Source organism: Danio rerio, chromosome 17 (assembly GCF_052040795.2).
Source record: "Danio rerio strain M-AB ecotype USA chromosome 17, GRCz13ab, whole genome shotgun sequence".
NCBI lineage: Eukaryota > Metazoa > Chordata > Actinopteri > Cypriniformes > Danionidae > Danio > Danio rerio.
In genome coordinates this window covers 59,250,001-59,264,995 of record NC_141037.1, presented here as the reverse complement: position 1 = coordinate 59,264,995, position 14,995 = coordinate 59,250,001, and the positions used below count along the sequence as shown (strand labels likewise).

Genomic DNA, 14,995 nt, shown 5'->3' with positions numbered 1-14,995 from the left:
AAGCAAGACTCGCGGTTACAGTAATCGAACAGTATATCAATCTCTGTGTGATCTATTATTCAGGCATGGTGAAACCGTTATAGCACTACAGCGTCTATATTTACTGCTAATGTAAGTGTTTATATGATGAATATGTCATGTTATAGAGAGTGGAGAGTTTATTTTGATCTGTGTCCAGCAGAGGGAACCGCTCATCACCCATACTGTAGGATTCAGCATTGTGCATTACTCTTCTGAACATCTGGAGGATTCTGAAGCGTTTAATCCTTCTGGAATATACATGAGCTTTGTTTTGTTGTCTCTAGTCTAGTAATCTCTGGTAATCTACAGCGGATCGTGCCATTTTCCAGGAGAGATCAACATCTATAAACTCTCCTTACTGTACTTTATCATGCACACATGTTCATCATGTGTGTCATCTCTCCCGTGTTTTAACTCATCGTTTACACTTCTATGATGATGCCCAAAACTCATATAGCACACCCTCATACACTCTGAGAATCTGAACTGTTCTTAAGTCTGTCATTTTACACGAATAAACTCTTTTCTTAAGTTTGTTGTTTCAGTTAATAGTAATAGTTGCTGAACAGTCAGACCAGACTCCCCCTGCACGTTATCACCCTGAGCACTGATCAGCTTCACACCAGCCCCGCATCACCGCTGATCAACACAGCTCCATGAGGAATGCACTCTCACTTCACTCTGTGCAGTTGCATCCATTCCAGGCCCTGGCGGACACATTAAAGCAGATGCTAGCCTGGATGGTTAGATTTGCCGTGTTGACTCCATCTCACAATCACAAACCCCTGCTAGCACTGCCCGGGCTTCCTGCCCTGCCAGCTCTTGTATTGGTTGCTCTGGTTTCCCCTTCTGGTTCCTGTGTGTGAGTCTGAGTTCCCCACTATCTGCCACAGCCCGATCCACGATCCCCACGCCAAGCTAAACCCCTCTGCCTGCCCGTGTCTGGTCTGGGGTCTATATCCCTAACCCCTTACCCAGTTGAACATGAATGAGGGAAGTGGAAATGCGATACCTTTCACATGAATTCAACACATCTCAAAATGTTGACACACAAATGAAGGCATAACAAGTCAAAACTAATTATTAAACTGTTACCTGAAGGCTTCGTCTTGATCAACAGGAGGACGATCTCCCAGATGAGAAACACACAGTGATTATTGAGTGTTTGCAGGACTCGTTTGCTTTCTCGTTGACTTTTCTACAGATATCCTAAAAGAAAACGGCGATTTCAAGTCTGCAAATGCCTTCACCTGCTGTAATGTTGTAAAGTATTGTGTCTGAGCTACAGATGAACAGCGTACACTGAACATGACAGCTCTGCACATGGTAATGTCTGCCGTGATTCTTCATCTGCGGTGTGAGCGAGTCACAAACGAAACCAACATCAGTCTCATTGTTCAGCTGTGTAGGCAATTTATTGTACATTTCATTTCGAGTGTGAGTGTGTATCATAGACATTCCAGTGCTGTGACAGTCAAAGTGAACTCACAGAAATAAGAAACGCATGTCAAACACACACACACACGCTTCATTAATAACACGGCAGGATGATTCCTCTAATGACCGGATGATGACCGGCCACGAGTGTAAGAACAGTAACAGCACCAGCATCAGCGTCTCTGTCACGAGTCTAGTGTGCACTTCATAGTGCACCACGTTTGGCTGCAGTGTGTGTATATAGGTATGTGTGTGTGTGTGTGTGTGTGTGGGCAGAATATACGACCTAACAACTTCATCCTGAAGCTCTAATAAAACAGACTGAAGCCCGAACAGCACACATGTAGAGTCCACATGGAATTATCCTCAGACGTTATTTCTCAGGTCGATAACAATTACTTGAAGAGGGTGTTCATAAGGTGGTCACGACACGTGTCGAGAATATTAAGTGTCAGTTATGTCACTTTAAATGCAAATATGACATTGTTTGACATGACTTGTCATAAACCTGACATAAACATGATTGTCATGAGGCCACTTTAACTCTGTCATTTTTCTGATCACTTCTCTTTGCAGGTGGAGGTGGTGTGGTGGAGCAGTGGTCAGCACTGTCGCCTCACAGCAAGAAGGTCTCTGGTTTGAGTCTCAGCTGGGTCAGTTGGTGTTTCTGTGTGGAGTTTGCATGTTCTCCCCGTGTTGGCGTGGGTTTCCTCCGGGTGCTCCGGTTTCCCCCACAGTCCAAACACATGCGCTATAGGGGAACTGATCAACTACACTGGCCGTAGTGTATGAGTGTGTGTGAGAATGAGGGTGTATGGGTGTTCCCCAGTACTGGGTTGCAGCTGGAAGGGCACCTGCTTCGTAAAACATTTTGTGTAATAGTTGGCGGTTCATTCGGCTGTGGCGACCCCTGATAAATAAAGGGTCTGAGCTGGAGGAGAATGAATGAATGAAACTGTCAGTTTATAACAGCGTTATTAATATTAATCACAAATTCAGTTTGTACCATTGCAGATGTCAAGATAAACACATCTGTTATACCTTTGTAATTTGAATGGCTTTATGAAAATCATGTTTATGACGGATTTATGGCAAGATATGTTGTCTTGGTAATGTCATAAATCTGTCATAAACATGATTTCCATGAAGCCATTGAAACTGTCTTCACTATATAAGAGTTATTATTTGGTAATGTCAAATTATCTCAAGTTATCAAGTCCTCTATCAAACTAATCTCAGCATTTCACATGACATAACTGAGCCAATTAAACCTAGTAAGAGTTGTAGAAAATCTCTTCATATTCATGATGTGTCAGGATTATAGTTCATGACAGCCTTATGAACACCTCTTCAGGTGTAGTGATACCCTCAGGTCCAACAGCACAGAGAAAATCAGTGTCTGACCTGTGTCTGAGCAGCAAGAGCAGGGCACTGCATGATCAAATGTATTTCTGCAGGGGAGGATGGAACGGGCTTCATGTGTCTGTCATATTGACGTGCGTGTAGTGTAGTGTGTGTGTAGTGTGTGTTTGAGCAAGTCTTTCAAGTGCTTTTAAAACAATCAAGGATCTAAAAATGAAAAATGCCTTCACACATCTACTGAACCCTGTACACTGATCCACAACATCACTGACGTCAGTGCTGAACCCTGCACAAACACCAGACGGTCACTAGAAAGAGGAAACCACGGACTCAACTCACCGCTCACATCCGGCCAAATCTGACCAGCTCAGTTGAGGAGGTGGAGATGAGGAGCTGCTCGTCATGAACCACACATGAACACCATGCGCTGATGTCTGAACATTACCAAATGAAGATCCAGCTACAGTCTTGCTTTCTGCTCATATCAATACACAATATAACTACAGAGAGGTCGAGCTTTAAATAGGACAATTCTGGAAACGAATGATGCTAATGGTCTAATCTGATTCAATGATCTATGCTAAGCTAAGCTAAAAGTGCTCCTGCCAGACGTGGAGATAGGCTGAATGGATTAAAACTGTGTAAAACTCAACTAATTCACTCTGTTGGAGCTGTAAAACGAGCATATTTCCAATTATTATTGGAGTGTCCTTTAAATATCTGTCAGTGGCCAAATGTAAGCCAATTTAAATCTTTTGGTAATTAAGCCTTTAAAGTCCACGTGGAGAGCAAGTTGCTGACGCTGTCATTTCAGTACTATGGTGAATTTAACGAATGTTGAGTAGGGGGCGGGATTATGTAATGGTTGGTTGGTTGCTGTTGGCAGTGTTGTTAGTGAGGCCAGCAGGGGGTGGGTGTGTGTGGGTCCTAATGCCCCAGTATAGTGAAGGGGACACTGCACTGTCAGTGAGCGCCGTCTTTCAGATGAGACGTTAAACTGAGGTCTCGACTCTCTGTGCTCACTAAAAATCCCAGGATGTCCTTGGAGTAGGGCAGGGGTGTTCAAACTTGGTCCCGGAGGGCTGGTGTCCTGCAAAGCTTAGTTCCAACCCCAATTAGACACACCTGAACCAGCCAATCAAGCTCTTTCTAGGTTTTGTAGTAACTTTCAGGTATGTGTGTAGGACACCGGCCCTCCAGGACCGTTTGGGCACCCCTGGAGTACGGGTTTAACCCCGGCATCCTGACCAAATTAGCCCACTGGCCTCTGTCCATCGTCTTTACCATCCCCATATCATAACTGACTTCATCGCTCTGTCTCCTCTTCCTCTCCACCAATCAGCTGGTGTGCGGTCTGGCCCAATATGGCTGCCGTCATGTCATCCAGGTGGATGCTGCACACTGGTGGTGGATGAGGAGACAATGTGTACAGAAATGTACAGAATTATCATCAGTATTGTCATTATTATAACTAAAGCAAATTCAGTGGATTAAGACTAACAATGCTCACTAGCTAGCAAACAAACAATGTAAATGTAGATTTCACGCAGACTTTAACTACATCATTCAGAAAACAAGACTCTAGATGTTGAGCTCCTCCTGTATCTTCATTTAAGTGCTTGTACCGGAAGACAAAAGCCTAAAGAAGAGTCAAATCTGATCAAAGGCACAGTAAACGGACTACATTAGTGTCTAGTAGAGTTAAAGGTTAACTGCGCTGTATTTACAGAATACACGTGACGACAAGCGTGATGCAGAAATCAATATAGAGATGATGCACTGTTCATGACGCGTCTACTCCACTCAAGGAGAAGTGTGTTCATGTCTACCCTAGGAAGTGAGCACATTCTCTGTGAAACCCCATGCCTTTCCAGTCCGTCTTGTGGGTGTTGCTGAATCTCTCACACCCTGATCTGGTACCCGTTCACATCCGCTGCGGGTCCTGCTGATGCGGGCCGCTTCTCTACTGATGGCCTGTGAAAATAACACTGACTGAGGACACAGTTGGGTGTCTGAAAGCGATCTGTGCTGTGAATAATACAACCCATTCTGGATATGCACCCCTGTATACATTTCTGGAGAGCGCCAAATACGTCTCAGGAGCTACGCTTTTTGCAGTTTTTGCTTTCGTGAATCCACCAGAGGACGCTGTCGACTGACTGACCCATCAACAGACCCACCCTCCTCCTTCCCTAAACCCAACCAACAGTGTTTTCAGAAAAATAGATTCATTTCAGGTTTCACCATGTCTGCACCCTGTTATTTACACGTTTATTTTATTTTTTGCTCTTTGTCTTACCTGCTATCTGCAATCATTCTTCACCAGAATCGAACCCTGTGCCACTGGACAAACTGTTGACAGTGGGAAAGCCGTCCATATGGAGGTAAGCGGTCAGCTGGTGGCGTGTAAATGAAGGCATCATAGCGCCCCGCAGTGTTCACTTTTGAGATGAAATGCAGCCATACGTACATCTGGCTACATAACTGGTGCTCTCCAGAAATGTATATCGGGGTATGTTTTCAGAATGAGCCTGTGTTGGAATAAGCTGTGCGTACCGTCTGTCGCTCTGGCTGTTCTTGCGCATTGGGCTGCCCGGGTTCCTCAGAGGAGAACCAACATCCTTCTTTCTGTCTTTAGAGGGCGACGGCGGAGCTGCTTTACCAATCTGAAACACACACACACCTCTGGGATAAACACAGCGCACGATACTGTGAGGCCTTCAGTGCTTGTTTTATAATCCAGCACTAGTTTTACTGAGCACACACACTCCTCTGCACAGTGCTGTAGATACAAACATACAAACAAAACAACAGAAAATAAACTGTGGTGTGTGATAAGATGAGACTGACAGAAGGAGAACGTGCCGAACTACTGAACTGTGTTTAATGCTCTCTGTAAAGGCTGCTGTGGTTAGGGCAGTTTAAAGATGGAGACTGAAGCCTCCTGCAGTGCTCAGGGGTGAGTTTCTCACAGTCTTCAACAGAGAGAGTAAATCTTGATGATCCTGTGGGTCTATCAAACCTGAGCTGTATTCTGTATTCTCTATTGGATTCGGATCAGGTGTTTGGCTGGGCCATTCTACAGCTTAATTTTCTTTCTCTGAAAGCGTCTGAGAGTCTCCTCGGCTGTGTTCTGTCTCATCGTCTTGCTGAAATGTCTTGATCTTCATCCTCCTGCTGGTGTAGATGTTGGACTGAAGCAGCTGATCTTCATGTACACTGAGAGGCTTTGCTGAAGAACTGCTGAGAGATTTCAGCTGCTGTCTGGGCTTTCCCTGCACAACTACACCTGCCTTTCTTCATGTGTTCAACACTTTTCTCCACATTTATTTCATTTTATTATGCAGAACTTCATTTGTACACTAATTAGATCTGTTTTCCTTTTCTTGATGTCTTTGGTTGTTAATGACATCCGGTGAGACATTTCAAGTGAAACACCACCTTTAGTGATATGTGTTCTGTGGAAAATGATCACCTTTCCAATACTTATGTTATGTTAATCAGGATTAATGTGTATTACCTTGAGCCTCATGTCCCGCGTGTGCCTCTCCAGCTCTTTCCTCAGCTCTTCTCTGGTCAGTTTATCTACATCCAGCACCGAATGCTTCCACTCGATCTGCTCTACGCTGTGTGGGTCGTGGGACACGTAATGGCCGATCCTGACCCTGCAGAGCGTGTGCCAGTGGCCGCGGTACGCCTCCTGGAAGTCCAGCAGCAGGTCGCTCAGTGTTTTGTACTGCAGTGATTTGTACATCAGGTCCTGGCGGCGGCTGATGCCCAGAGCGCCGAAGCGCCCGCCGCTGTGAACGCCCAGCACGATGTGACGGAAGTGACTCCCTGAGAACTGAGTTTTAAAGCTGAGAGGAAAGCGCTCCACGCTCGGCATGCTGTTGGTGAGGTAACTGAGCCATCGCAAGAGTTAAGGGAGGCACCGGGAAACAGCTGTACATGATCAGCAGGTACAGGGGAAGGTGCTGCATGTGCGTCTTCTAAAGCATCAAACACTATAATATATTAGCAGATAACTCTTAAAAGAACAATGGAGTAAACTATTCCAGCATATGTTTTACACAGCGGATTCCCTTCCAGATGCAACCCAGTACTGGGGAACACCCATACACACTCATTCTCACACACACTCATACACTATGGCCAGTGTAGTTGATCAGTTCCCCTATAGTGCATGTGTTTGGACTGAAACCGGAGCACCCGGAGAAAACCCACACCAACACAGGGAGAACATGCAAACTCCACACAGAAACACCAACTGAGGCTCGAACCTGCGACCTTCCTGCGGTGAGGCCACAGTGAGAGGTCTCTACATGTGTCTTAGGAATGCAGTCATCTTCCTCCTGTTGATCTAGCTCAGTCTTACTCTGACAGCACTACATGACCATTAGGCATCACCACAGAGCACTTTTCTGGCCCTCAGAGTCGATAATCTGTCCAAGCTCTTAATGCTGTACATCTTCAGGACACCCGAAGAGTGCTGCTGCTGCCAATAACCCTCCTCCTGTCCCTAAGATGACTTGCAGAAACAGACATCAACAGCAGAGCCGTCTCAAACCCTGCAGACATTGAACATTTGTTCAGGATTCACCACAGCGCAAACACAAACTGCCTTTATAATCTAGCACAGTGGCTTAGTGGTGTCACACTGTGGCCTCACAGCAAGAAGGTCGCTGGTTTGAGTCTCGGCTGGGTCAGTTGGTGTTTCTGTGTGGAGTTTGCATGTTCTCCCCGTGTTGGTGTGTGTTTCCTCCGGGTGCTCCGGTTTCAGTCCAAACACATGCGCTATAGGGGAACTGATCAACTACACTGGCCATAGTGAATGAGTGTGTATGTGTGTTTCCCAGTACTGGGTTGCAGCTGGAAGGGCATCCGCTGCGTAAAACATATGCTGGAATAGTTGGCGGTTCATTCCGCTGTGGTGACCCCAGTTGAATAAAGGAACTAAGCTGAAGGAGGATGACTGAATCTAGAGATGTTGTTGATGAGCGTGTGCTGCAGATGCGGTGGTTCTCTTGGGCAGATCAGGGAATTGCACTGACACATGTAAAGAAGCATTGAGATGTTCTAAATCCTGTGTGAAAGGGGAACTGGTAACTGTACTACGGTGTGCCTCAGGGCTCTGTATTAGGCAGTTTAAAAGTACTCGCTTCCTAAGATTGATCTACCAGTGTGATGCTAAGGGAAGCTCTATGTATACTCTATAGGAGACAGCAGGGGAAGGACATCATCACAGCTGCATGAGGACGATTGTGAAAACATTTTTAATCTACTTCAAGCGTTGACTCCAGCAGAGGAGATGTTCATCATGTTTGTGATGGTTATTTTGTGGTGACAGCAGTTTGCCTTTGTTTAGTTCACACTAACACAGGGGTTTCCAGAACTAGGTCTTGTAGTCTTAGTTTACTACAGTACATGTGCCTGACATGTGCTCAGTGTTTTCCTCCTCCCGCCCTGACGCTGAGAGTAACCCTAACTAGCTGTCAAACTGGATCTGTGTCCCTCATCACGTCAGTCTGATCTGAGCAGCACATTTCACTGCAGATTTGTGCGAAGACAGATGAATGAAGCAGAAGCTCTCGAGTTAAGCAGACTACATATATAAGCAGTTCCAGACTTGAGAACAGCGCTGGAGTCAGGCTGTTCATATCATCACGGATCAGCGGAGTCCTCAGTAAAGGATACATTCCAAGGATTACAGCCTCCAAACACTTGATTGGCAGAGATTCTCTGGTCATTTCCTTGGCAATGTCCATTAATCTGAGGAGCACACGGCAGTGGACAATCAACATCACACACATGAAGAGCAGAGCGCCTAAATACACACTTTCCTTAGGGAATGTTCAGCTCCTTTAGCTTTATGCTGGAGATAAACAGGTTTTATAATTCTGCCAGAAGATATAGAGTCTCATTATGCAGATATATATAGAGCGATATTCATATTATCTTTTCAATTAAACGGATTAATGAGCAATTACGGTGAGGTGGTTAAGAGAATAAGATCCCTGACTGGCCTAACAGAGGGTGAAGGGTGCACATTGTGTGTTGAATGATCGTCATAATGCACCTGTATTTACATTAGGATGTGTTTTAGCATTAGGGTCTTTAATGAGTGTGTCATATGTAGAGCAGAACAACACATCTCTCCTAACGGGGACAATGAGTTTAACCTTGCACCTTGATTTGGATCTGCATTATTCTGCTTTTATCAGTTATTCTAGTATGCTTCTGTGTTACTCTGAGCCGTTACAGACATCTCTGCTCATCACTGGGAACTGATATTGAATGCATCTAATGTCATTATTTAGGGCAGATTGTCATCACTGCTTCCTGGCTCTTCATTAATTAGGCCGGTTATTGAATGATACAAGCCCGATATACTGTATAATCCTCTGTTGTTCACAGTGTTTACATGAGACAGCTTTCAGAATACCAGCTCAACACTGAACACCCCGTCATCATTTACTCACGCTTCACTTGCATTCTTTCTTCTGTTGAACACAAGAGGAGATATTTAGAAAAATGTTTGGAAACATGTAACCATTGACTTCCACAGTGTTTGCTTTAGTCAGTGGTTTCCAGCATTCCTCTAAATATCTTCTTTAGTGTTAAACAGAAGAATCTCATAAAGGTTTGGAAACACTTGAGGGAGAGTGAGGTGTACTATCTCTTTAACACTTTACAGGAGGAAGGAGTTGATAAGACCTTTATAATCATCAGGAGATGTTATGCATGTTCATGACAACTGTTATTAAGTGTCTTTCGCTCAGTTAGGACATTTTAAACGCAAACATGACATTGTTTGAGATGTTGTTGTTATTATGGCAGCTTGACGTTACCAAGACAACATAATGCGTCATAAATCTGTCATAAACATGAAAGCCACCAGACCGGTATATTATGTCAGAAATCTCATAAGAGCGTAATTAATGTTTGACCTCTGCAGATGTACTGAATTAGTCATTATAGACAGTCAGAATTATTCACTCTCTTTGTATTTTGTTATTTTTTAAACATCTTCTGGAGAAAGTCTGATTAGTTTTATTTGGGCTAGAGTAAAAGCAGTGTTTAATAGTGTTAAAGTCATGTTAAGCTCAATATTATTGACCCCTTTAGCAATATTAGTGTTGGATTGTCTCCAGAACAAACCACTGTTATACAATGACTTGCCTAATTACCCTAACTTTACCCTGATTACCCTAGTGAAGCCTTTACATGTCACTGTAAGCTGAACACTAGTGTCTTGAAGAATATCTAGTCTAATATTATGTGCTGTCATCATGGAGGAGAGGAACACATCAGCTGTTAGAGATGAGTTATGAACACTGTTCTGATGAGAGATGTGGGCTAATAATTCAGACTTCATCTACATTTATATCTATGGCTGTGTTCTGTTCTACTCCTGTGTGTCAGGTGTTGGATCTGAGGCTTTGCATTAGAGGAGCAGATGGTCTTACGCTGTGAGCGGCCGGCTCTTCTTGATCTCGAAGAACTGTGTTCCAGTGTGATTGTATCTGAGACACCATGTTAAGCACAAACACACTGCCTGCCAATGGAGAAGCGCGCTCACATGGGACGGCATATCCCAGCACACACAGCGTCTCACTGTTCTTGACATTAGCAGAGGTTTGGGTTGTCATCTTCTGCTCTGCGCTTTTATTTCCATCTGCCTACACTGAGCCCAAACCCTGACAGAAGCTCAAAGCAGGACGATCACGCTTAATCAGGGCTGAATTCCATCCATTCTGCCTTACAGAGCATGCTGATCTCAGACAGCTTAAATGTTGATTTTCAACATCAGCTAGACAGAAACAGAGGAAGACACAGCTGAAAGGATACTGCAAGTCCCTGATGTATTTCTGTATGGCTTCCAGGCGGTGGGCAATACTGATGCTGGGCTGGAATGTAGGCACACTTGGTACTGGAATCTGCAGAGCGACATCAACAGGATTTAATCAGGCTTAATCATGTTTCCTTTCATCATTATGAGAATATATTTCACACAATAGTAAAGTTCAGTGAACGTCATTCTAACAATGTTTAGTTTGTCTAATTTAACAACCATAACGTGTGAGCTGGTCTTCAAGCATCATCAGTAATGGTGCAGCTGAACTCGCTGAATAATGACCACATGCATCTGATTCAGTCAGTCTACAAGGGCCAGTTCACCCAAACATTATTGGTGACATGACTATTTAGATTCAAACTAGTCAGTGGACGACTTTAGCTGTTGATCTACAGGTAAACTCGTCTACTTACTATTTAACAGGTAAATTCATTTACTCACTAGTCAACAGGTCAACTCATCTACTCACTAGCCAACTCATCTACTCACTAGCCAACTCATCTACTCACTAGTCAACTCATCTACTCACTAGCCAACTCATCTACTCACTAGCCAACTCATCTACTCACTAGTCAACTCATCTACTCAGTAGCCAACTCATCTACTCACTAGCCAACTCATCTACTCACTAGTCAACTCATCTACTCACTAATCAACTCATCTACTCACTAGTCAACTCATCTACTCACTAGTCAACTCATCTACTCACTAATCAACTCATCTACTCACTAGTCAACTCATCTACTCACTAGTCAACTCATCTACTCACTAGTCAACTCATCTACTCACTAATCAACTCATCTACTCACTAGTCAACTCATCTACTCACTAGTCAACTCATCTACTCACTAGTCAACTCATCTACTCACTAATCAACTCATCTACTCACTAGTCAACTCATCTACTCACTAATCAACTCATCTACTCACTAGTCAACTCATCTACTCACTAGTCAACTCATCTACTCACTAGTCAACTCATCTACTCACTAATCAACTCATCTACTCACTGGTCAACTCATCTACTCACTAATCAACTCATCTACTCACTAATCAACTCATCTACTCACTAATCAACTCATCTACTCACTAATCAACTCATCTACTCACTAATCAACTCATCTACTCACTGGTCAACTCATCTACTCACTAATCAACTCATCTACTCACTAATCAACTCATCTACTCACTGGTCAACTCATCTACTCACTAATCAACTCATCTACTCACTAATCAACTCATCTACTCACTAATCAACTCATCTACTCACTGGTCAACTCATCTACTCACTAGTCAACTCATCTACTCACTAATCAACTCATCTACTCACTGGTCAACTCATCTACTCACTAGTCAACTCATCTACTCACTAATCAACTCATCTACTCACTAGTCAACTCATCTACTCACTAGTCAACTCATCTACTCACTAATCAACTCATCTACTCGCTAGTCAACTCATCTACTCACTAATCAACTCATCTACTCACTAGTCAACTCATCTACTCACTAGTCAACTCATCTACTCACTAATCAACTCATCTACTCACTAGTCAACTCATCTACTCACTAGTCAACTCATCTACTCACTAATCAACTCATCTACTCACTAGTCAACTCATCTACTCACTAGTCAACTCATCTACTCACTAGTCAACTCATCTACTCACTAATCAACTCATCTACTCACTGGTCAACTCATCTACTCACTAGTCAACTCATCTACTCACTAATCAACTCATCTACTCACTAGTCAACTCATCTACTCACTAGTCAACTCATCTACTCACTAGTCAACTCATCTACTCACTAGTCAACTCATCTATCCACTAGTCAACTCATCTACTCACTAGTCAACTCATCTACTCACTAGTCAACTCATCTACCCACTAGTCAACTCATCTACTCACTAGTCAACTCATCTACTCACTAGCCTACTCACTAGTCAACTCATCTACTCACTAATCAACTCATCTACTCACTAGTCAACTCATCTACTCACTAATCAACTCATCTACTCACTAGCCTACTCACTAGTCAACTCATCTACTCACTAGTCAACTCATCTACTCACTAGTCAACTCATCTACCCACTAGTCAACTCATCTACTCACTAGTCAATTCATCTACTCACTAGCCTACTCACTAGTCAACTCATCTACTCACTAGTCAACTCATCTACTCACTAGCCTACTCACTAGTCAACTCATCTACTCACTAGTCAACTCATCTACTCACTAGCCAACTCATCTACTAACTAGTCAACAGGTCAACTCATCTACTCACTAGCCAACTTATCTACTCACTAGCCTACTCACTAGTCAACTCATCTACCCACTAGTCAACTCATCTACTCACTAGTCAACTCATCTACTCACGAGCCTACTCACTAGTCAACTCATCTACTCACTAGTCAACTCATCTACTCACTATTCAACTCATCTACTCACTAGCCAACTCATCTGCTCACTAGTCAACTCATCTATCCACTAGTCAACTCATCTACTCACTAGTCAACTCATCTACTCACTAGTCAACTCATCTACCCACTAGTCAACTCATCTACTCACTAGTCAACTCATCTACTCACTAGCCTACTCACTAGTCAACTCATCTACTCACTAATCAACTCATCTACTCACTAGTCAACTCATCTACTCACTAATCAACTCATCTACTCACTAGCCTACTCACTAGTCAACTCATCTACTCACTAGTCAACTCATCTACTCACTAGTCAACTCATCTACCCACTAGTCAACTCATCTACTCACTAGTCAATTCATCTACTCACTAGCCTACTCACTAGTCAACTCATCTACTCACTAGTCAACTCATCTACTCACTAGCCTACTCACTAGTCAACTCATCTACTCACTAGTCAACTCATCTACTCACTAGCCAACTCATCTACTAACTAGTCAACAGGTCAACTCATCTACTCACTAGCCAACTTATCTACTCACTAGCCTACTCACTAGTCAACTCATCTACCCACTAGTCAACTCATCTACTCACTAGTCAACTCATCTACTCACGAGCCTACTCACTAGTCAACTCATCTACTCACTAGTCAACTCATCTACTCACTATTCAACTCATCTACTCACTAGCCAACTCATCTGCTCACTAGTCAACTCATCTACTCACTAGCCAACTCATCTACTCACTACTCAACAGGATAACTCATCTTCTCACTAGTCAACAGATGACAGTGTTAGATCTGTACCTTGGGCAGGTCTCGGGTTCCCCGTATCCTCCGGGCCAGCTGTTCTCCGTCGGGGTGTATGCGGGCCACATGCCTCCACATCTGCTCCCAGGTCTCCTCGTTTACAGGCAGGCCGCCCCTGTTAATGATGAAGGGCACTCCACCGTCCCGCAGGTCCTCCCCTTCATCCTCCGGCTCCTCGTCCCGCTCCTCCACTCCTTCCAGACTGATCTTCAGGCCCGCCGAGGGGCACGGCTGGGTCAGACATGTGCCGGCTGCGGTCCGGCTATGGGCCATTCTCCGGGGCGAGGAGCCGTGATGGAGCGTCCCGCAGCAGGACACCGGCATCAGCAGAACACACCAGCCTTCCTGAACGGGGGATTTAGAGGGGACTGGCGCTCCAACAAACCTCCCAGCTCACAGGCTCATTCAGAGTCATGGTCATATCAGCAAGACATCATTAGAGTCCGAGTGTTCCGGAAGATGCTGCGACTTGGTTTGTTAAAGTACTAAAAGGGAATATTAGGGGGCGGGGCTTTCTCTTGTGTATCATTCCCTCATAGCAAACTAATGGTGAGAGGGGCGTGGTTAAGGGTATTGATATACAGTTGCTATGGAAGCCGTCAACAGAAGGACCGCTACTCCAAGCAAATGCTCAGACTGTGATTAATGATGACCAAAACAAACTCTTTTTCAGTGGATTGACTAGCGCAGGTGAATAGCTCATCTCTGAAATTACACTGGTAAAAACACTGTTAAACAGACTCTTTTGATTTCACAGAAGGTTGTTCTGAAACATTAATGTAATGTTTTTAAACATCAGCACTGCTTGGAGAACAGTCAGCAGACAGACACAATGGAGCATCTCCTGAATATGGATGTCTGAAATCCGCGGAACGAGGAAAACCTCTTTATAACGTTAACGTAACATTAATCAAACGTCCACCGAACGGCTGCTAATGACCGGGGCAGATCAGGGTGTCTGAAACACACACACACACACACACACTGATCCGCAGGAGGAACTTGGATGAGGGAAAACACCGCTGATGCTGGTCTTCAGTCCAGAAAGCACATGACCCTGTCAGAGGAGCAGAACACACCGATTCTGAT

At 44.1% G+C, this 14,995-nt stretch overlaps 1 protein-coding gene across 3 annotated transcripts in view; it reads right to left on the bottom strand.

Moving 5' to 3' along the window:
• Nucleotides 1-1,409: 1,409 nt before the first annotated feature.
• vash1 (vasohibin 1) overlaps nucleotides 1,410-14,995 on the bottom strand; it is a 13,948-nt gene continuing 362 nt past the window's right edge. Inside the window, exons 1-8 of one of the 3 annotated variants that reach the window (XR_015513985.1) lie at nucleotides 13,904-14,995; nucleotides 10,669-10,757; nucleotides 10,287-10,343; nucleotides 8,515-8,589; nucleotides 6,341-6,722; nucleotides 5,377-5,486; nucleotides 4,046-4,794; nucleotides 1,410-3,902 (exon numbers count right to left, since the gene is read on the bottom strand). The exon at nucleotides 13,904-14,995 is cut by the window's right edge and continues 362 nt beyond it. Coding sequence is in view for 2 of the 3 variants with exons in the window: in XM_087291254.1 (XP_087147380.1) it covers nucleotides 4,722-4,794; nucleotides 5,377-5,486; nucleotides 6,341-6,722; nucleotides 8,515-8,589; nucleotides 10,287-10,343; nucleotides 10,669-10,757; nucleotides 13,904-14,230 (1,113 nt within the window). In the remaining variant the exon portion in view is untranslated. Of the gene's footprint in view, nucleotides 4,795-5,376; nucleotides 5,487-6,340; nucleotides 6,723-8,514; nucleotides 8,590-10,286; nucleotides 10,344-10,668; nucleotides 10,758-13,903 lie in introns of all 3 variants that reach the window. The other 2 variants (XM_087291254.1, XM_087291255.1) reach the window with 2 other exon arrangements.